This window comes from Patiria miniata, unplaced genomic scaffold (genome assembly GCF_015706575.1).
Source record: "Patiria miniata isolate m_02_andy unplaced genomic scaffold, ASM1570657v1 HiC_scaffold_3, whole genome shotgun sequence".
Lineage (NCBI taxonomy): Eukaryota > Metazoa > Echinodermata > Asteroidea > Valvatida > Asterinidae > Patiria > Patiria miniata.
The window spans coordinates 24172674-24195872 of NW_024037069.1; the positions used below are offsets into that span (position 1 = coordinate 24172674).

General features: G+C 38.8%; 1 protein-coding gene and 1 non-coding gene across 5 annotated transcripts in view; both read left to right on the forward strand.

Annotated features, from left to right (window-relative positions):
- LOC119737382 (sphingomyelin phosphodiesterase 5-like) overlaps window positions 1-23199 on the forward strand; it is a 50207-nt gene that overhangs the window by 21244 nt on the left and 5764 nt on the right. For all 4 annotated transcript variants that reach the window (XR_005272370.1, XM_038211704.1, XM_038211703.1 and 1 more), the window contains exons 4-5: window positions 14113-14188; window positions 21205-21345. Coding sequence is in view for 3 of the 4 variants with exons in the window: in XM_038211704.1 (XP_038067632.1) it covers window positions 14113-14188; window positions 21205-21345 (217 nt within the window). In the remaining variant the exon portion in view is untranslated. The remainder of the gene's footprint in view (window positions 1-14112; window positions 14189-21204; window positions 21346-23199) is intronic.
- Trnal-uag lies at window positions 10028-10100 on the forward strand. The gene has a single exon. It is a non-coding gene; the product is annotated as a tRNA-Leu (tRNA).

Consider the following 23199-nt stretch of genomic DNA (forward strand, 5'->3'; position numbering starts at 1 on the left):
GTTTTTATTACTTCACAATTTTGAATAATTGGCTGTCAGGCAGGTTTTGTGCTTGTGCTTGATTATTTATTAATCGGAAGAATATAAATGGAATTTGTTGAAGAGCATGGGGAACGCATCTTAAACAGATGAGAGCCCCAGTTTTATTCTTCAGCTTTCAGGAGGTTGCTTGTTTTAGGATGTCCCCCAATGCATGCGCCTGTTTTCCTTTTTTTCTCACGGGACATTTAGAATATTGACTTAGAACTGGGCCGGTGTACTCCGCCAGGTTCTCAAAATGTTCCTTGAGACTGAAGCAGGACAAACCCTCGGAGGTGGTTTAACGAATTGCAAGACATGATTTGGGCAGTGTTATTGATGTGAGTGTGAATTTCCAGACTAGGTGGTTGAATAAATTTTGGGTCTTCATGCCCACAGAAATGATGAACAGCACATATTGCAATTAAGAAAACAGCTTGATGATGAGTTTTTGAAACATCACGTTTTAGTTTTGAATCAGCTGTGAAATGAACAATATCTCTCTGCTTATCTCTCATTTGGCAACTGGCATATTCCTTTGGAATATGTGTGATATCTGGAAGGGTATAATTTTGTATTTAAGTTTCATGTATTATTCTTTTCTTATAATAATAATAATTATTTATTTACGGTATAGCGCTAATTCCGTGATAAAATACAGGTATGTTCGAATGCACTTTCCATTGTAAAACATCAAAAAATACATTTAAACAAATTAATTAATTAACAAAAACAATCCAATCTTAAATAAAAATGCCGACAGAAATACATTATAAAGCAATTAAAACTTTAAGCTAAAAAAGCCCCTTAAGAATAAGAAAACCCCCTTAAGAAAACCCTCTTTCTTTTTCTGTTTATAAATCTGTTTCATTTTTTGTTTCAAATAAGCAAGGCTAATCTGACAAAGTAGCAACTTTCAGCAAGGCCATGGTGTTTCCTTGGGCTCAAGAGGGGGAGGGTTGGCTGTCAAGAGAAGGGGGGGGGGAATGTAGCAGGCATATGGGCTACATTTTTTTCTGCTTGCGTTTTCCTATTTTATTTTGCAGCCCAAGGGGATGATGTATTTAGACCCCCTGACCATCCAATGCATCTGCCACTTTTCTGAATAATGTCTCAAAAAAATCTCAAGATTGTGCCACACTTCCAGCAACTCTAGCATTGCTCGTTCGACATACTCATTATCTCAAGCAGCTTTGGTTCATAGTGTCAGGGCATATATGTCTAGAGTATTACCGCTCAAAGCTACAAAACCCAAAATCTATCAGCGAGATTTTTTTTTTTTTTGGTACTTATCGAGTGGATGTAAACATCTGAGCATGTGGTACCTTGGGCCATATCTCCGCCGACATGCCGTCTGTTACAGTCTTCCCGTATCCTGGCGGATTAATGTGTGTTCTTTTTTATCTGATCTCATCTCATCTGTATTGATTATGTGTCGTCTTGTTCAGTGGCTCGCCTCTAGCTAGTCGCCTTACCATCCTAGTGGTTTGCTTGACTTAAAGGGAATATATACATCATTTGCTTTTGCTGTAATTTTCAGAAATGGATGAAATTGGGGGGTTGGAAATATATAGCAAATATAGTTACACTGATTTTTTTGAGGTTTTGGGTTCGAAAATGCTATAAAAACCAAGAAAAACGATCATTTTCCTGTAGTCTGGTTCCCTGACTCCATATGAGAAGAAACAGAGTAGTTTACATACATTGGGGAATTGTAAGGTCAGGGAACCAGTCTAGCTGGCTCGTACCCGTTCATAGGTTTGTAATCGATTGCAAACAAGTGCGATGGTCAATTGGGGCCAGTACTTGAAAAAAAAGCCAGTTGTTTCCAACGCTGATCGGCCGATCAGCGTTGGAAATTGATACAAAAATACCACTTTTCTTGAAAATGACAGTATACCAGGTACCATGATTTTACAGGATGCTTTACACTGTCATTCACTAACAGTCCAGCAAGGTATTTCAAAATGATTTGGTAGTTTTATTTTTTGATGTTTGCAAATGTTGTATTTTCCCTTTAAAGCAATGCTTGAATAGGGCTAGTATGAAGTGTTCTAGTGATGAAGCCCATAGGATAACCATTACAATTTGTATGCACTAACCCTAACTCCCTAGCGTCTTTGACTAGGAGCTGGACCAATTCTATAAAAATCCATCAATCACTGAACTGCACTTGACATAATGGAATCCACCACTGACGCACTGGTTGACATTCATGGACTTGCTTTGTACATGGCTTTTATCACAATAGTACAGGAAGCGAGGCAAACTCAATCGGATATCCCTAGCACTGCTTCAGGCCATTAAGCCCAAGTCCATCATACTCCATCAATATTTAGTCACGCCAGGCCTTCTGGACCAAGTCCCCCAAAATCCACCAAAATGGGGGGATATGGATTTTGGTGGAGTTGGTGTGGTTAGGGGTAATATATGAAAACTTTGTTGCCATTTTGTTATCTATTAGAATCCTGGCCTCTCCTGGTTGCGCAAAGTAAATTTCAACAGTTTACATAATAGTTAAACACAATTTAAGAATACAATAAATTGAAAAAATGTAGTTTCGAAACAGCTGTTATATTCTTGTGTGTGTTCCACACGTAAAGGCTTTCGTAACCGTGCAATTTTTTTCACTTTTTTTCAACTAGATATATCGCATTTTGGAAACTAGAGAGCACTCAGAGAGCGCAAACCTCCACCAAGGCTAAACAATTCCCCGCCATATTGTCAGTACACCCAAAAGAAATACTCACATAAATGATGAAGAATCCTTTATAAAAATCCTGGCTCCAAACCCAGATCTGGATCACTTCCAAAATCTAATCGATTTGTACTATTACGAAGGACCACCCCTAAAAATTTTCATGCAAATCCGTCCATGACTTTTTGAGTTACCTTGTTATCAGACAAACCAACCAACCAACAAACGCTGATGAAAACATAACCTCCTTGGCGGAGATAATAAACTCTTCATATGAAATCAAATTTTCTCCTATTAAAAAAAATGTCCAATCAAGTAATTATGACTTCTGTTTTACTTACTTAAAGTGGAAAAATTGGTACCTGAAATTAAAGGTTCACCAATTCAAATATCAGTATTCTGCTGGTTACCCTTTATAGATTTTTTTATTATTGTATTGTACTTTTCATAAGTTTTGTTCGTTTCATTAATTGGTTGAGGTTTGTGGCAGCAGTTTATTTGTGCAACTATGTATGCATCTTACTAATAGGACTCTTTGAGTGCAGTTTGAGTTAAAAAAAAAAAAAAAATCAGCTTTGGTGACAGCAACTTACAATTTAGCAGGCCCCTTATCTCGCTTTCAACTGAACCATGATACAAACGTTTTAATTTCCATTACAGATTGATGTATTGACTCCTTAAAGTGTTTGCATTTTTAAAAAATCCTACATTTGTCAACGAGAGCACACTGTGTACTAAATTGTAAATATCCATACCGGCCTCTTTCCACCCCCCAGGTATCCATTAAGTCGCTGACCATGCAAACCCGACACTATCAACTTCAAAAATCTTTCCTCTAAGAGACAAGTACAATGCCCCCCGGAACAGTTCTTGTTACTTTTTAAAAGACGGAGACAACACAGCTTCTTTGCAGATGCAAAAGGTGCATCCTCTCATCTTTAAGACACCGCGAGGTTGTTTTCTCCCCCGGGAGAACGGTCAACCCACATTGATGACTGGGATGGAGAAGACGGTGAGATTAGAAGCAGAGGGAATCATGCTGAAGGGTTAGAAAAACAGTCCCACGACGAAGGGAGTAAAAAGAACAGGGATTGATGGTGAATGACGAAAGTAGAGTGAGAAAACAAAACGAGCCGTCAAGAGAAATACTGATGCACTTTTTCTTGTGGGCCGGCTGGAGTATTGAGGGATGTTGAGTTGTTAATTGGAGCGTGATAATTGAAGTGTAAACACGGATGCTGAGATGCTATCACTCGGTGTGATGTTTACTAGAGGTTGGGACGGAGGAGGGAAACGAGGCAGAATACACTATGATGTATGAAGCACCTGCTGGTGATTTCTCAGTTGAAAACAGAATGTGGACACAGTGCATATTTTTAACAGAAACATCACAACAATCCTTCCCAAAACTGTTAGTTGTACGTTACTTTGTGTGCATAATGTACAATAATAAAACTTGACCTCTCAATTTTTTCGTGAGCATCTTGTTGTCCCGAATGACTTGACCTGATGACCAAGTGATCCAAGATGAGTTATGCATGATTGTCATCGTTGTTTACGCTTGACTCTGTTCATGAACAGTAGATGATGCTGAGTTGCCTCAGAGCCACTAGGACGGTCCCAATGTCACATTGCGATTGCGTGTACGCACAAGCTTGAGAACAAACATGTATGGCATGGAGTACGCACAAGTAATTGTCATCAAATGTTCACAAATGCATAGTGGCTGTGTGTGTGCACTAGGCACACAATCTCTCATATGTCATACCCCTAGCTCTCTTTATCCGAAATGAGGAGTTATGTACCTACTTGTGAGTGAAGTCTATGATTAAATATCACAGTTATCTACGATGACCTGCTGGTTTGTGATCGCCCAAAAGGTGGTCACATGACCGGAGTGGTTTAATTCACTACGCTGAATAAAGATGTCGCGATGACTTCGAAAGCTACGTCGCTGCAATATTTTTGATTCCAAATATCTCAATATTTCTTATCACAGTTGTTGGTTGATATTTTCTCTCATCATACTTTTGTCCAATAGCAGATTTGCTGTAAAGTAACTGACTTGTAGGCATTTTCAGACGTGGAGACAATATCTCGCCAACTGAAACCAATCTGTAACTCTTCCCAACAAAATCCAATACAATGGCTATGATATGTGTTGCCAGAAGAAGAGAAAAAAAAAGAAGTCTGAATAAATTTGTTTCGATAGATTTACGGAAACTGAGACATTACCGAGTGACAGAAATTGAAATTAATCAAATTTTCTGGCAGACAGTGCACTTAGCACAAATCACATCCATGCTCAGATTACGTTGGTACGCCTACCACGCGCAGTGCACAGTGAGTAACCGGCGCTTATTTTGACCGAAATTGTCCGCCGCTGACGCTGGCAAGCTGTATAAATGTCACGTTTCCAGGGAATTCATGCATTAGTGAAATCAGATCGATCAGTTGGCGATTACATACTTGATCGTGTTGAGTAGCAGTTAATGTTGCTACTTACAACCTCTGTAATAGTGCTTGTCCTTTCCCTAAATTGAATTTTAAGCTGTGGTAGACTGCAGGGATTTCATAATCTCCCGTGTTTTCTCTTTCTTATTAGGCTCTTTGTGTCATGTACCTTTCTGAGATTTTTTTGCTGGCTGGTTGCCAGATGTCCATGTTTCCGTGCGACATTTACAGGCTTCGGTTGAGCTCATCAGGCCATATTAAAAGACGCTAAGTTGTTGATTTGTGTGAAGCATGATTTAAACCTGACACATATTAAAAAAAAAACCTAATTATATTTTTTAAAATAAATATTTGTTTTGTATTAGAAAATATTAAATATAAAAAAACAAAAACTGCACAATTTGCTCTCTTCCAAAAAAACCCATCATCGTTTCATGTATTCATGCAGTACACTTTTTGGTTGAGTCTTGAATTTGCGGTATTTTTCTTTGTCGAATAGCTCGGTGTAGGACATTATTATAATGTATTATACATGTACATGTAGATCTAAATTAATGCCCCATAGTCATTTCGGGATCTGCAGAGAATTTTTTGAAACATTATTCAAATGGCATAATAGTTGAGAATAAATTGGGAGTTTGTAGGAGACGGTGATTATCATGTGCCACTGTATCAGCAATAGCTCCATGGTACGTATCAGGGCAATTCCATGGTAACTCGCGTTACATTTAAAGGGGTGTCTTCTGTCAACTCTGTGCTATTATTCTATAAGATTGACGCATTTCGAGTGGACTTTTCTCACAGACGATGCTTAGAAGTTAAGTGACTAACCTACTAAAAAGAAGCCAACAAAATACATTTTTTGTTGGTTTGACGATAAGATTTTTATCGGTAACTCCCGTTACAAAAAAAGGACATCGCAAAAATTGAAACACCTTGCATTTGAAAATATCCGCATACTGTGCACTGTTGGAAGAATCTTTTCAGTGCCCTTTCATCATTAGGGTGTAGGTCATGTGCTACCATAACAATGAATAAAAAATGATCTATCATGAAATCTCTAGAGGGATATGTTTCGGTTACTCGCGTTACAGTTTGTCCACTCATATTTGGTACAAGTTAAAACAAATAAGAAAATAAAAATCAACCCAAATAAAATCTTTCGGCATAGATTATGACCTCTCTTCCTTAAAAACAAAATTTAGCAATAACACTTGCATATTGCATGTGAAAACTAGTTTACTAACTAAAATCCATAATTTTAGCCCCCCAAAACAGGGGTATTTTGGGCAAAAAAACCCTACATTTGACCACATTTCATCTCACTGGCACACCACACAAATGAAAAGTCTTGTTGTCAGCGCCGTCCCCTTTAATTTGATGTTGTGATGCTTGTTGTTCTGAAGATTTCATAGATTTCCATTTTCAACCATGTCCACTTTTTCGTGGAATCACCCATCCGCAACAACAAAATAAAAATTGTACATATAATATACAGGGTGGTGCTAAAAGAAGGAAACCCACTTTTGACAGGAATTTTAACATACTTTAATGTATTTGAACTGTTTTTTTTTTATAATGTAGTGAAGTATAGCTCTTCAACCATACGTGGTGAAAAATCTTTTTAAAAATCGTAACAATAGTGTTATTATGCTAATTTGAATACAAATCCCCAAAATCACGGTTGTCCACATGTAAGTCTAGTGTAGTGTTTTTGTCTTCAAATCAAGCTCCGGAGCTCAGTCAAGCGGATGGAATAAAGCCGTCCGTGGACAGACAGGTTTGGCACATGAAAGTTTAAACTACCATATCTCAGAGACAAAATAGGCATTTGCAATCACATTTTTCGGCACTTAGGCCTATGTTTAAAGATCCATATTGTAATACCATTAAATTGAATTTTTGAAATATACTCAACAAATAGGTGAAAATTGCTGTCAAAAGTGGGTTTCCTTCTTTTCGCACCACCTTGCAGAGGTGTTTTTGAGACGCTCGTATTTCATATTCTGACAAAATGCCGCGGTATCCTACCTTCAGCATGCATGTATCCTGTGGGTTTTTTTGGAGCGAGTTATACATTGGAAACACGCTTGGCACACGAGTCGCTTTATGTTTCACGGTCAAGATTTGAAGAAATCTGGCGACCTGGATGTTGAGCACTCTTACCTGAGAACTCTTGGCGCATTCTTTGAATACGTAATGAGCATTGGACGTGTTGATGGTGGATGGATACGCGTACTTCAGTGCTTTCTCAGACATGTGACCACTATTATCTTCATGTATGAATTCAGACAAATGTACTCTCAAGTATATGAGCAGGGAAAAAATGCTTTGCAAAAAGAAGGACACATGCTGTTATCAATTTTGTAATGTATTTTGAGTAATGAGGCCAAGGGTTCGTATACGATACTTTTGGCAGTACAACCCGGAAAGAGAGCAGGGTGGGGGTGAGATTTTCCTTTAAGAGATTTCAGAAAAAGTCTCCGAAATGATATGCTAGGGAAAAACAGCAATCCCGTTGGAATCAGTCAGGCCTGTTTTAAACGCTGTGCCACTGCTGTGCCGATCGAACTCAATTGAATTGAGCTCGTGGCAATAGCTTGTTTATAGAATGGCAGTTGCTCTAAACGCTGAGCTTAATAGTCGAATAAAGGCATCTAGAGTAGCTTGCCGGGTTAAAAAAATAACATTCAAATTGTACATTCGTGCCCATTTCACTGCCCGTGGTACAGGCTCGATAGAGGTTATTGTGAGCATGCGCTAAATGTTAGCCCCAACTTCGACTTGAATTGAGTTTGGCACAGCAGTGGCAAGGCGTTGAGAACAGTGCCGTGCTGCTGCTGTTTGGTATGATGACAGCACAACAGACCCTGTCGAGCCAAAGGATGTACCGTTCAAAACTCTTCTTTTTCCTTTTTGGGCATTCGTGCCCATTTCACTGCCCGTGGTACAGGCTCGATAGAGGTTATTGTGAGCATGCGCTAAATGTTAGCCCCAACTTCGACTTGAATTGAGTTTGGCACAGCAGTGGCAAGGCGTTGAGAACAGTGCCGTGCTGCTGCTGTTTGGTATGATGACAGCACAACAGACCCTGTCGAGCCAAAGGATGTACCGTTCAAAACTCTTCTTTTTTTTCGAGCGAAATGGTTCTAAATGCCGCGCTATCGCTGTGTCGAGTCTGTAGCGTAGCGAGATATTTTTTTCAGGGGTTTCAGTATACAATTCCCCCTCATACCCGAAAATTTCAATGTGCTAGATGGCCGTGTTGATGGTATAAAACACATCCGCATACATTGTGGCACGCGCAAGCAGGCTGAGTGCAGAGAGAACATTCAGCGTGTTAATTAGATACACAGTTGTACCCCTCCCCTCTCCCGTTTTCCCCCTTTTCCCTTTTTCCTCCACTTTTTTCTTGCCACCCCCCTCTCTACACCCCTGAATTGAGTTCAGCAAAGCATTTAAAACATGCCTTAGGGAATGAACACCCACTGAACATACATCCTGGGCAGGATTCAAACCTCACCAGGGCAAATTTGTATTTAAAAAAAAACACCCCAACTCATTTACAACACTACTTTTTGCAGAAATAGTAATTCTGTTCATCCACAAGACTCTGATTTACCACAAGTCTTCGGTCTGAACCCTTGTCTGCTCAGCCCTCTGGCTGTCTAGGTATTAAGACTGGCTTCTTACAATAAGTAAATGGTGGATTAAGACAAACCCGAGATTACACTGCCTCTTTGGATATTACACAGTGTCCCTGGAGCAGGATTTGTACAAGCTGGTTGTATCAACCATGACTGCGGTTGATCATCAGATGGAACATTTTGTCCGTCTTGAACAGTGTGAAATGACTTTGACCCCGTAAATTGCCAGCGTTTCATCCCTGACAGGATCCCGGTTGCATTAAGGTATTGAAAATTGTTTGCTTTGTGGTCTTATTCCTTCTTTTCTTTACAGGCAACTTCCCAAATCTGTTTAACAACACTATAAGAAGCGTACAAATAAACATCCTTAATTTTGAATTTAAAGTGCAGAAACTGTTTACGTGCATGTCATACATAAACTTTGTTATCGTTTCGTTTTTGTCCAGTTTATTTAAAGGTCCAGATAATAACAAGACTAGATTTGCTTAGTTGAGCTTGGCTAAGGGCGAATCCGGGGGGGGGGGGGGGGGGGGGACAACAGGGGCCATGCCCCAAAGGGTTCGTTTTTTGGGGGGATGGGGGGTGGGGCATGGCCCCTGTTGCCCCCCCCCCCCAAAAAAAAAACCGAACCCTTTTTTTTTTTAAGTGACGTCGCAATCAAGGCAGGCACTGTGTACGCCACCATCTTTTCCTCAAAAAAGCGGGCCCTAGAGCCCACGCCTTAATTTTTTGCACCCTATTTTTGGGGACCAACATTTTTTGGCCCCCCCCCCCCCAAAAAAAAATGTGTTCTGGGTCCACCCTTGAGCTTGGCAAGAACATCTCACATACTCAGTGACTCAGTCAGTCAATCCGTCAGTCAGTTACTTCGTCAGTCACACAGCAATAGGATGACCATTTCTGACCAGGGCAAAAACTATTCGAATATTCGGTTGATGATCTAATATTTGGTATATTCGGGACAGCCCTACTGACAATCACTGTATCATTTTAGATACGTGTATGCTCCACTGTATCAATCATTCCTTTAAAGGTACTCGTCTATAGGTTTTCTGATGTCAAACCGCCTATTGATGGCTTACTGATATATACCTTGCATTTATTCTCCAAGTTGCAACATCACAGTCCACATCACATATAGGTTAAAGCAGCAAAAGTGCTCAAAGTCTAAAGAAGGGTGCTGAACAACTAACCTGATGAACTTCCTGTTAGCTCGGTGGTCGAGTGGTAAGACATCTGCACTAGAAGGCAGGAGGTCGTGGGTTCGAGTCCCACCCGAGTGATTTTTCCAACTTTCACTCGGGAGGTAACACACTGAGTATACAGTATTTATACGTCGGTGAAGGGCAAAACCTAATTTGATTAACCTGATGAACTTTTAGCTCAGTGAACGCTGTATGTTCCGAGAAAACAATATTCTAGGATCTCGATTTCAAATCAATTTCATTTCATTTCAATTTTGAATTGGACCTGAATTCAGTGTCTGAGACACGTTCTCACTGAGCCAATTGCAGTACGCGATGTTGTGCACTGAACCGATGAATTATATCAGCCGTGAATAACGATGCGTCTTTAGATGCATCATTGGAAAGGCCTTCTTTCATGGATTTCTTCAAAATGACAGCTTGCCAGAAAGAATCATTTCTCAGGGAGTTTAGTCCTATTACTATCTTTAAACCAAGTATGTTTTTCAACAATAATTACATCAGTTAGTTTTTGGAAAGCTGCAAATGATGGACTGAACCCTTTTAATTAAAAAATTTCTACTTCGGTTTGTTTCGTGAAAATGAATAAATTGCACTGCAAATTGCTTATAGGTCCAAAAAAATAAGTTCTGCTTTCGGTTTCCCTACCTACCCTATTCTGACAGCCCCTACCCTAATTTTTTTTATGGGAAAAATGAGAAAACAACATCCCAGACCATCAATTTCTACCTTTTACCCTTGACTACATGCAGATGCCTCCATATGATTGTACACGAAAAGAATTGGCCCAAAAAAAAAAAAATTCCCTACCTACCTACCCTATTTTCAAATGCCATATATTACGGAAGCAGAACTATTTTATTTTGTTTGGCCTTACTGACTGAATTGACCTGAAATATACAAAATCACACATTTTAGAGGATCTAATGTTTCGGTCCTAGCAGTAATATTTGTCAAAGGCAGACTTCAGGTTTTTTTCCTCAAACTTTTTTTCCTTGTAACACGACCTCATGTTTGTTGCTAACGGTAAAGCCACTCCAAGTCCGTGCATTACATCGGACATAAATTATTTATCAACCAGCAAATCCATGGAGACCAAAATGCCATTTGTGAATGCAGCCCCAGAAATCCCCGGATCTCCCCGCCTGACTTTGCATACCTCTCATGCCAAACACCACGCATAAAGAGCCTTTTATTTTTAATGAAAATAAGTCCGCAAACTATTTGGCTTGCATGTGTTTGACAAACACAAATGCTAAATTAATGCACGCGCTGCTTGTTTGTCCCAGCTTGCGTTACTATAATGCATACAAATATTGTCACAGTTTGTGCTACAATTTTGCCCGCAAAACAGTGAATGAATGAACAAGGAGGTTGTTGGTGATCCCTTTTGAATTTTTCAAAATATTTCTGACTTAATTTTAATTCATGGTGTTTAATTTGCCATCCTTTTCTTATTTTGATTTGAATATCTGGAAAAATGCAGAACACACCTGCTATATACAATTTGACTGTAAAATTTTGCAAAATTGGAAATATTTTCATATACCATAATGTACTCAACAGTAACAAATGTTGCCTGTGAAATTTGCATACTGATTGCCACTTTGTAAACCGAATACTGGCCCACTGACCGACATGTTTGTATCTTACATGCATATAAACCGCGGCGCTTTTTCCTCACTCCTGTCCTCATCTGATACAAGGGCAGTCACGCGTAAAATCCCCCACGGCAAAATACGCGTAAAACCTCCTTCAAGCATTTTGAAGTTGGAAACGTCGTCCCACCTCATTTCACGTCACAGAGATGCAAGGCAACTCTCTTTTTTTGTCAGGGGGGGGGGGGAGGGGAATGGGAGTAGGGCTTACGTTATTTGCACGTCAGCAGTTGCTGTCGTTGACATGTATATGTCAAAGGTTGGAGTGTTTTCTAGAACACTCTACAGGGTTGGAAAAATACGGAAAAGATGTGCACTGTACAAGTACATAAACATGCTGCAAAGATGTTAAGTACACAGTTTTGAGTTGATTTTTTGGTGGTGGTGTTGTTTCTATCACTTTCAGTCTTCACAGATTTTCAAGAAACCAAACTCTGCAAATGCTCATTTTATACTAAAATATTTATAAAAATCACCCTAAAAACAAGTATCCTTGGAACAAGAAATGAACTTATATTATCCCTTGAACCAAAAAAAATGGTTCATTAATTAGAATATTAGAAATGAAGAAATTATTTCCAAAACGTGATGTATCCATAAAGTGAAAAAATGTGTACAGTTATTTAAACTTGTAGAACATGCAAGAGTATATAACAGCTGTTTCTAAACTACTTAAATTGTATTCAAGTATCTAACAGTCATCACAACCTACTTTGCGCAACCAGAAGAGGGCGGGATTCTAACGGGGAACAAAAGGTGTTTTTCACATTTTCGAAACGAACTGTTCAAATATTCAGTTTGATATTTATAGAATTTCTTAGTTCACGTGGCATCAGTATCAATATTCACAAACGAAACAAAAAGAATATTCTTACTTGCATGCACAATATTTTTGTACAAGTTTTTCTAAATCCTTGTCGATATCGGGTTCCATTTTTATGCTGGCTAGCTATTCCACAAAATGAACTTTACAGAAAGCCGAAATCCTAATCACTTTAAAGGTAGATCATTTGCAGCTTTCCAAAAAGTAACTGACCAAATTATTTTTTTTAAAGCTTACTTGGTTTAAAGATGGGAATGGCAATAAACTCTCTGTGAATTTTTTCCTTCTGGCATGCTGTCATTTTGAAGAAAACAATAAAAGAAGGTCATTTCCAAAGATGAGTCAAGTGACGCATGTTTGGAAATTTCTGTAAGTAATTGGTTTGTAATTGGGGGAATCCGTGAACTGGTGCGCGCAATCATTGACACAACGCACACATGCGCGTGGTGGCTATTATTCATCGGTTCAGTGCGTGACATGCCGTAGCTGCAATTGGCTGAATAAGAACCTGTTCCAGATGCTGATTTCGAGCAGGATTCAAAATATGACTCGGCAACTTTTGAATTGAAATGGAGATCCTAGAATATTGTTTTCTCAGAATTTTCAGCATTCACAGAGTTAAAACTTCATCATGTAAGTTGTTAAGCACCCGTCTTTAGATTTTGAGCACTGTGATTGCTTCAAACAAAACAAATGACAAATGATCGACTCTACCTTTAAGCGTGTCATGATAGACCTATTTAGCTCCTCAAGCATTATGTTAAGTCCCTCACTGACGCAGTCATGATCACCGCCGTTTCCGTGGTTTAATCAACCGTAATTTAATAGAGCCCCTTGTCATATATCTTGTTCTCCGTCCTGATCATTTTGCCGCCGGCTAGTCGATTTTTGTTCCTATTACTGCCACGCCGATTGATGGCCGTGTGGCACTCCTAAGCCATTTCCATCTCATTATCCCATTTATCAAATTTAGTCCCTTGCACAATGTTGTCTACAACAACAAAAGTCATGCTTTGGTACAAACAAGACTGGAAAATTTCATTGTGCCAAGCTGCTTTTTCATGGCTATTTTTTTCTTAAGCTTAGGGCTTTATATTTTCCAACAACCTACTGGTATTTGATTATTTTAACTCAGACTTTATCGCATATTGGAATATTTAAAATGCACTGATCAAATTGGACATGCGGCAGCCTAACTTGGCCACTTATTTGGATTTGCTTGCTTCTGCGGTTGTCCAAAATTGACAAAGATCTTATTAAAGTAATGTAAAGAAGAGGTAGCCAGATGGCTAATAGTTGACAAATTTAATGAAGAAATGTGAGAAGAAATGTGAGAAGATGTGTCTCACAGAGGCTCTCAAATTAAGCGCAAAATGAAAGTTCATTTAAAATCTTCAATTGTTTATGTGCATTGGGGAGTCTGTCGGGGAGTCAGTCAGTCAGTCAGTCAGCAACCCAGTCAGAAGGAATATATGTCCCTTTTATGGTCCAACAAAACTACTCCGGATGTACATGTACATGGGGAGATTTGAAATGGACCATGACTTGCTGTGAACTTCTCATTGTGGTAGTTCATCAGATCTTTCTTCTGCTTTTGTTCTGTACACAGGTCCAAGTTGGCAAGACGCGAGAGGGTCATCCCGTGGTGGGTTACATCGCAGTCACACAACTCCAAGCTGCACAAGGTAATGTTCATTATATATGCTCATTATGTGCACCCATCAATTGCCCCCTCCCCTCGGGCTACCTCACCCAAGATGTTGGAATTGTCACTTTTAGGAGGCCAAATCATCTCCCCTGGGAGAAAATGTAAGTGACAATATCCGAGATGCACTAGTTGCCTGTCCATCTACATCTAGTGCTCCAGTGTTGCCAACGGTAAAAATTTTCATGAGTGACCAAAATCACCCTGGGGCTTGAAAACAACAAACTGACCAAACCCTGACCTAAGACCTGGGGCCAGGGGGGGGGGGGTGGAGGAAGGGGGGGGGGCACATTTGATCGGTGCATTACATGACTGTATGGATGTCTACATGTATAAGCTCACGCTGCATAATTTTGTGCAGTGCATCGTTAACCCAATGCATCCCTCAGGCCCTACACCAAACTTTGACTATGGTACAGTTTTCAGGAGGTCACATGTTTGAACAAGTACATTAACAAATTTGGGGATTGCTAACATATATAGCTGGCTAGCTCATTTGGTAGAAAGCTGGTATAATATTCCGGAGGTGGCAATTAAGTTCTTTGTTTTAACGTAGTATCATTAAATATCTTCTTTCTTGTGTGTGTGGGGGGTCTTCTGCAAGTAAATTGACTGAATCATTAGGGTCTTTGTGGTTGGAGGATATTCATGGTTGTCTCATTATACTATACAATACTATTTTATTTCTCGGGAATAATCAACAAATACATGTACACAAATGACCAAAGTTACAATGAACACCTAAAACGAAAGCTTTAGATACAAAAACAAACAAAAACAAAATACCATTCAGCTCCCGAAGGATTTCCCAAAATAAACATTGTTTCTGTCGAGGGGTTCTCCAAGCTGAATGGTATACATGAAAACAACAAGCAATAAATATAAAATGAAGTTTTTAACTATAGTGATTATTCAAACATTTTGTCTTGAAAGTTTTCTCGTTGTTTATTGCTCATTTATATCCCATAATGCCCGTATCTCCTGAACCACCCACACATCAACCATGCTACTCTATAACAAAAACTGTCCTCATTACCGTCTCCAACCACTCTGTTTGATGAAGGAAGATATTTGCTGACATTTATGAATCGGGACAATTGTCACTAGGGCTGTGCATTGGAATCGAGTACCCGAGTACCCGACCGCTGATGTCAGGAATCAGTTCCAGATTGTGGGATCGAGTACCCATAACCAGCTTCTCAAATTACTTCAATAGTAGCTTGTCAGGCAATGAAAAAGAAAAGTGTTGAATGTCATTTGTGGGGAATTTTCAAAAGGAAGACCAGGCTTCATGGAAAAACGAAACAGGTTTCACGTTTTTGACGCTCGCGGAAGTTGCAGGTTTCACCAGAAAGTTATAATTTAAGCTCACTGTACACATCTTGCTGCATTGATGGTCAGAGGTGATCGTGGGGATCTTTATAAATGCACAATCTGAACAGCAACTTCTGAGATTTGAATTTTGGGTTGGGTGTCTTTAACCGGTACCCATGTTGTTGTTTTTTCAATTTGATACCTGGTTCCCATACTACCCGTAATTTTCACTCCTTATTTTCACTCATCAGGTACAAGCAAAAACCAATGTTTTTTTTTCTCAACAATCTGTGAGCTTGCTCCACACATTCACTTAGTCTTTTAAAAAACTTAAAAGTCTTAAGTTTTAAAGCCATAGCTTTTTTCTAGGTTTGTTGATTTCATAAAAGGCGAACAGCTTTGTCAAAGGTTCTATTGTTTAGATGATCAATATCTGTTAGTGCAAAGTTGCAATTTTGAGTGATTTTTTTTGGGGGGGAAGGGCAAAAGCAAAATGTGTTAATGGGTTAGGTTTTATAATTTTGAGGTCAAACAGTTGTATATGTAGCTTGGTTTTCATTTGTTCATTTTGCAATGTTAACATGTAAAACATAGAAAAGTTTAATATCCTTCCTCTTTATAAAAAGGCTACATGTGTGCACTGCGTGGTTAAATAAATGTAATGTTCTGTAACTGGAGTAAAATCTGAAATTCTAGAGTGTCAGCGAAGAGAAGCTGGCATAGATTTATATTCATCAATACGATGACATTTCGAAAGTGGGTACAACACAAAGAAACAGATTACTGCTGGAATTGCCTAGTAGAGAAGGAATTACAAATGTTGTATCGTTTTTCCAGAATCTTTTGGCAGCTGGATGAATGGACGAATGGCGCAAGGCATGGCAGCCGAAATTGTTAGATTGATTCCTTGTCATTTTTTAATGTTTCTTCCGGAAGGCATATAGTCTAGATAGTGCAGAAGTTATTACTGACTGTGCTGCCGCCAACCCGCAGGTGTTTCAGTAATTCATGCTTAGCGTTGCAGAGTGCATGCCGCACAAGAAATATTGAACTAATTCCAGGGAAATTCACGGGAACATCTGTCAGACCGTAGGGATGTGTTAGCAATGCTTGTTCATTGCTAACACAATGAGAGTCACTTGCGGTGAATAAGTGTCTCTCACAAACTTACAGCAGATTGACACTCTTATAAATGGATGGATAGCTCAAATTTCCTGAAACATCAATCAATGATTCTAGGTAGGTCACGTCTCATTGTGTTTTGAGGAAGGATCTTATCAATTTAAAGCCCAAAACCAGTCTCTTGACTGAAGTTTTCGTGTTAATTAAATTAATAAATGCCGTCAGATCAGAGAACTGTCAAGAATTTCTATTTTCGCTTTCCCATCCACTGCGTTTTCTGAGCACCTGTTAAGTAGGAAGTACTTACCGTTACATTATAAGACTAACGGCAGTTGTCATTCCCACAGGATGTGTCGTTTTCAAGAAATAAAGAGGAATTGGAGCCCTGTACGAACAAATGAAAAGTTCTCAGAAATTTTGGTCGTGCACCACTGTACCCCGTGCAACTGGTACGAGCCCTACACAAGACATTGACACCCATCTGCGCATGCTCAACAAATAGACGGGTATCTCAAAGGGCCCGTTCGAGTATGCAGGGCCAAGTCATGAAATATGGGACTCGAGTCGGACTCGTGTCTGAGTCCGAGTCATGAGTCATACAAGTCTGCAATAAGGGTTCTCAAAAGTATATTAAAAATGACCGTGTGGTTACGTACATGATGTGATTGCCTACGTAGGTAAGGTGGTATCATCAGGATTCATCTATGTACAGAAGCTGAGCTATCTGCCCGGGAGAGGCCAAAGATATTTTAAAGGGAAAATACAACATTTGCAAACATCAATAAATAAAACTACCAAATCATTTTGAAATACCTAGCTGGACTGTTAGTGAATGACAGTGTAAAGCATCCTGTAAAATCATGGCACCTGGTATACTGTCATTTTCAAGAAAAGTGATATTTTTGTATCAATTTCCAACGCTGATCGGCCGATCAGCGTTGGAAACAACTGGCTTTTTTTTCAAATACTGGCCCCAATTGACCATCGCACTTGTTTGCAATCGTTTACAAACCTATGAACGGGTATGAGCCAGCTAGACTGGTTCCCTGACCTTACAAGTCACCAATGTATATGTAAACTGCTCTGTTTCTTCTTATATGGAGTCAGGGAACCAGACTACAGGAAAATGATCGTTTTTCTTGGTTTTTATAGCATTTTCGAACCCCAAACCTCAAAAAAAGTCAGTGTGACTATATTTGCTATATATTTCAAACCCCCCCCCCCATTCCATCCATTTCTGAAAATTACAGCAAAAGCAAATGATGTATATTCCCTTTAAGAAGTAATACGATTGGGTCAACAGTGTTGTGTGTTATTAATTATCCTGCGTACACGAGCGAAACATGATGGAAACTTGGGAGCCCCCGGCAAGGATTGATGCAAAAGTAAATAGATATGGTATTGCACAAGCAACTAGAGAATTGAAAACATGGTGCAGCCCAGATTAGTTGTTAATCCACTAACCCAAAATTAAATCAAAACGGGACAGTCAGAAACTTATAGGTGGTTTGACAATTTATCAGTCACAGAATGTTAGTATTAATGTTTTTTCTTATAAAGCCAGTATGATCAAAAAGTGCGGATGGGAATCTTCAAAATGTAAGCTTGTAAAAGGAGACCCCATTACACTACAGCTTTAGGGATAATTTACATATATGTTCACGTAAATTGTTTATGCAAAATATGTGTAAAACTTAAAAGGCATACAAGATCATTTGTATTTATCCCAAAAGTAACCTACACAATTTTTATCAAAAGTTTTATACTTGGATTAGAGATGGTAACGGTACCAAACACCCTGTGAAATAATTCCATCTGACTTGCTGTCATTTAGAAGAAATTAAGAAATGTAGGCTTTTTCCAACACTCAGTCAACCGACTGATTTCTGGAATAAAGAGTGCTTATTGACAAAATCTTGTTTTGGATCAGAAGATTGAGCTTTGGTTTTCACTGTTTACTCAAACAGTAAAAATTAGCTGAAAATTCAACAGGTTAGACTTTGAACATTCTTCTTTGGATTTTGAGTGGTGTTATTAATGGAAACGAACAAAATGCATGATCCTTATATGCCTTTAATTGTTGAACAAAACAGTGCATATAGGACAAGCACTGACAGAATAACATGGAGAGCCTCACGCCGTTCAACAGCTACATCTACTACATGTGGATAAAGAGAAATGCATTGGTACAGCGCTATCCCACCCACACATCCTAATGAATGAGAAGAACACACCTAATTGCCAGGATGCAATCTACTAATGGCATATGAATCTCCCTGTTGCTCTAGTAATAGGTTGCAATTTACTGCTTTTTAGGAGCAGACAGTAAGGAATTCTATTCCCAAAGTGCATGTAATTTGCGTGGGATTTTTGTTTCTGTATGATAAAACAAAATTTTACGCTTGTGTTGAAATTCTGTCTTTCATTTACCTTGTAATGATATTTACAGCAATGCAGATGTACTGTAACTTCATGAATGCAAATGTATCAATGGAGTTATATGCAAATTAAGTCCCTGTCAAATTATTGATTCGTTGAAAGTTTGTCATGTGACCCTCCATTGTTATATCCATTCATTTGTAGCTTAGTTTCGTATTGTCCTGTGAAAAAAATACTTGAATTGACAAACATTCATCTCTACTTCGGTTCACTTGTTCAATATTACAAAATAGTACTATTTGTGATAGATAATTTATTTTTGAGTAATCATTGTCCAGCCTCCATTAATTTCCTTCAATTTTTTTTTAAGGACTAAAGTGTGTTAAAGGTAGAGAGGACCATTTGCAGCTATCCAAAAGTAACGGACCAGATTATTTTTTAAAAGCTCACTTGGTTTCAAGATAGTAATGGCACTAAACTCCCTGTGAAATTATTCCTTCTGGCATGCTGTCATTTGGAAGAAAACAACAGAAGAAGGTCATTTCCAAAGATGTGTCAAGTGACACATTTTTGGAAATTTTCATGAATACCACATTTAGTTTGTTTTGTAATTGGGCAAATTTTTGAATGGGTGTGCACAAGTGTTCAGACGATTATTTGTGAGAATCCTCGGTTCAGTGTGTGACATCACGTAGCTGCCCTTGGCTGAATGAGAATCAAATTCCGGAATGCTGATTTCAGAATTGTGTCACGAGAGGGCGCAATTCAAAATTTGACTCGGCAACTGTTGATTTGAAATCAAGATCCAGAATATTGTGGGGGGGGTTTTCTTCAAAATATACAGCATCCAGAGAGCTAAAACTTCATCAGATTAGTTGTTAAACACCCATATTTAGTTTTGAGCACTTTTGTTGCTTCAAACAAAACCAAAAAAAATGCACAAATGACAAATGGTCGATTGTACCGGTACCTTAAATGCATGTAGTTTCTTACATTTAGGATAATTTTCTATTGATTCTTTGCTCAAAAAGGTTACCTTCATTGCTGAAGCAATGTTTTGCTGTAAGCCATGCTAATTATTCCCAAAATACGCCACAATTAAAATAAAAATCCCAAAACCTAGTCACGACTCGGAAGCCTCATCTAATCTCACTCCAGCGCCATTCCGGTCCTTGTGTAAACCTCTACAGCAAATAACCTTGGTCCTGATAGCTTCTCCGCCCTGTAACTGTGACCAAACAAAATTGAAATTATCTACCCAGTTCTATGTTGATACAGTAAACGCAACGTTGACAGTTACGGCAATAACCTAATTACATTATCCAGGGCTACCGTACGCGTGTGCTGTTATTAAATACCGGCTACCAAGCTCTAGAGAAGAGTGTGTTTCTTTTTCATTAGTATGGGAACTGTGTTCTCAGGGTTTTGAGGAGAATTTTGTTACCGTGAATTCACCTGGATTTCGTCAAGGAATGAGTTGATTTTAGTGTCCAATGAAAATATCAGAGTGCGCTTGTTTTGCATCAGTTGATGTGTTGTGGCAATTAAACTGCTTCAATGTTCACAGCAAAAAGCCAATTTGAAACTACACAGTACAAATATGTGTGTAATATGTAATGTTAGCTGAATTAATTAATGAGATATAAGTGCTGTAAGCAACAGTTTGGGATGTTCAGCATTTTGATTTTTGATTTTCAGTACGTACTAATAAAAATCTGTGAAGTTTCTTGCAAGAACTTAATGAAATAACTATGTTAACTTGTGGTAGATATATAGGTTCACTCTATTAAAACACCAATGACATTTTACAAAAAGGAACTTTGACGTTATGGAAACGTACTGCTTTTTGTTGTTACGGATAATACATATAAAGTTACTGACATTACCTGTCTGAAATCAACTTCAAACACGTGAATCATGGTATTCTAAAGTTCTGTGAGATATTTTCATAAAATATGAACCTTTCTCTCTGCCTTAAAAACAAAAACTCACGATAACATTTGCATTTTTCATATCTGCTCAAATCCATTTATGCTGCATGACCGAATCTGATCGACAATGAGAATACAATACTTGTTAGTTTTTTTTTTCATCGCAATATTCTGCCGAAACACCTGAGCATTATTACTCAGAATTCTTCTTTTTTTTCCCCTGCTGCCCGTCTCTGTTTGGACCTCCTAGAAACCAATATCCGCTCGGGCCAGCTGGATTGCATTCTCAACTGGCTGAGCAGTTTCCATAGCAACACTCACACGGAATACCTGGAGTTGGTGGCTTTCGATCTGCTGTGCGGCAACTTCAATTTTGACAACATGTCACCAGGTAAGAGCTATGCTCCTTTTCATCAATACTTATCCTCTGAGATCCTTCAAATTCCTAACAAGAAGGTTGGTTGGATTTTGCCGGATTGAAGAAGATACAACCCAGCCATCAAATACATAATTTGTGGCTAATCGTCCTTAAGCGCAGCGGAGGCTGAATTACGAAGGACACAGCTTCAACGTGGTCGAGACGAAGGCATTTACATGGGGCTTATGATGGCTTTGAAAGTTCAAGTATTATACAGTTCAATGACCTAACAGTTTGTTATCCTAATGAGAAAATTCCGAAAGCTGCCATTTGTTTCCCACATGGAAGGTGGAAAATTTTGGTGAATTCTTGAGGGTTAAGAAAAGCCCCATCCTTTCTACCTAGTTTCAGTGAAAGGCATAGGATCATTTACTTTCTATGCATTTTTTTCCTTTCCAATAATGACACCACTTAAAATCCAAGGAAGAATGTTCAAAACCTATATAACCTGTTGAAGTTTCAGCTCAGTGGATTTTACACTGAAAAACTATGCCCAAACTTTTGATCACAAAATATAGTTTCAGCTACATAACTCTTTATTTCCAGAAATCTGTCAATTGGCTGATTGTTGGAAATCACCTACATTTCTTGATTTCTTCTTAATAACAGCAACCCAGGTGGAATTAAGATTTTTGTTAATGATTTGTTAAGTTTATTTTGGGATAAACGAAATGATCCTATGTGCCTTTAACTTGGGAAACCCAACAATTACAAATAACGTGCTAGCTCATGAGTTAATGAGTACCCTATAGTGCCAGTGAGGTGTGCCATGCTATTCTGTGTTCGCATGCAATTAATCACCCTTTCGTCATTAGAACCACATTATAAATACACACTGGAGCAACCCTTCATTATATAAAATGGTCGTTATATTAATTATATTTCCTGCTCAGTGTTCAATCAATGCCTAGCTTTGGTGCCTAATTGAGTTTAGAATGAGCCATCATTGTCGGAGAGGTGTGCGAGTTGCCACAGTGAGTCATGTTGTAATTAAAGACATGTTTACGGAGGTAGAAAGAGCAAGGACTTAATTAATGAGGGCATTGGGATTATGTAACACCGGTAGAGGGCGGCAGATATGTTACAAGAGCTTAGTGAAGACTATGATGGTGGGGGGGGGGCGCCTTGTGCCATCAGTTTGCATTGTTGTCATTAATAAGTTCATTGATGAACATACCTTTGCATCGTTCCCAGCCACTCTGAAAATCAGGGGAAACCTTGAAAATGATTTCCATTTTTTCCAGTTAGGGGAGAACTCAAGGAATATTGGGGAAAAAAATTAAGGGAAATACAAACTCAGGGAATTTGACAGTGACCCAGAAGGAAAGGTTTTCACCAGTTTGGCGTATGTGCGTCTTGTGCCAGTCTGTGTTCAAGTTGCATCCTTTGACTGACTGGCTATGTTGGCTTTTTAGTGTTAATTAATTAATGCTGTGTGAATATACTGCTGCAACCACCTCTTGATTTCCCAGCAACCTCGTTATAGTGAAAATATTTCTCATGGAATTTTGGGATATTTCTCAGGGAAATATCAGGGAATTTTGTTTTTATAAAGTGCTGGGAACCCTGCTCTTTCGTACACAACTAGGCCAAGTACGGCATAAACAACACCATCAATCTTAGCAATTAATGTATAGAGAATCTCATTCTAGTCAGAGGACATCATTAAGATATACAAGATGATCAGTAAAATGTTGCATATGATGACCTGTACTTTTATGTTAAAAAGATACAGCTACATGTGAAATTGTACATACCACAAACTACATTAGAAAGACGCTGCATTTTATTTTTAGATTGTCTCAGGTGTAAAGCTGATGCAAGCAA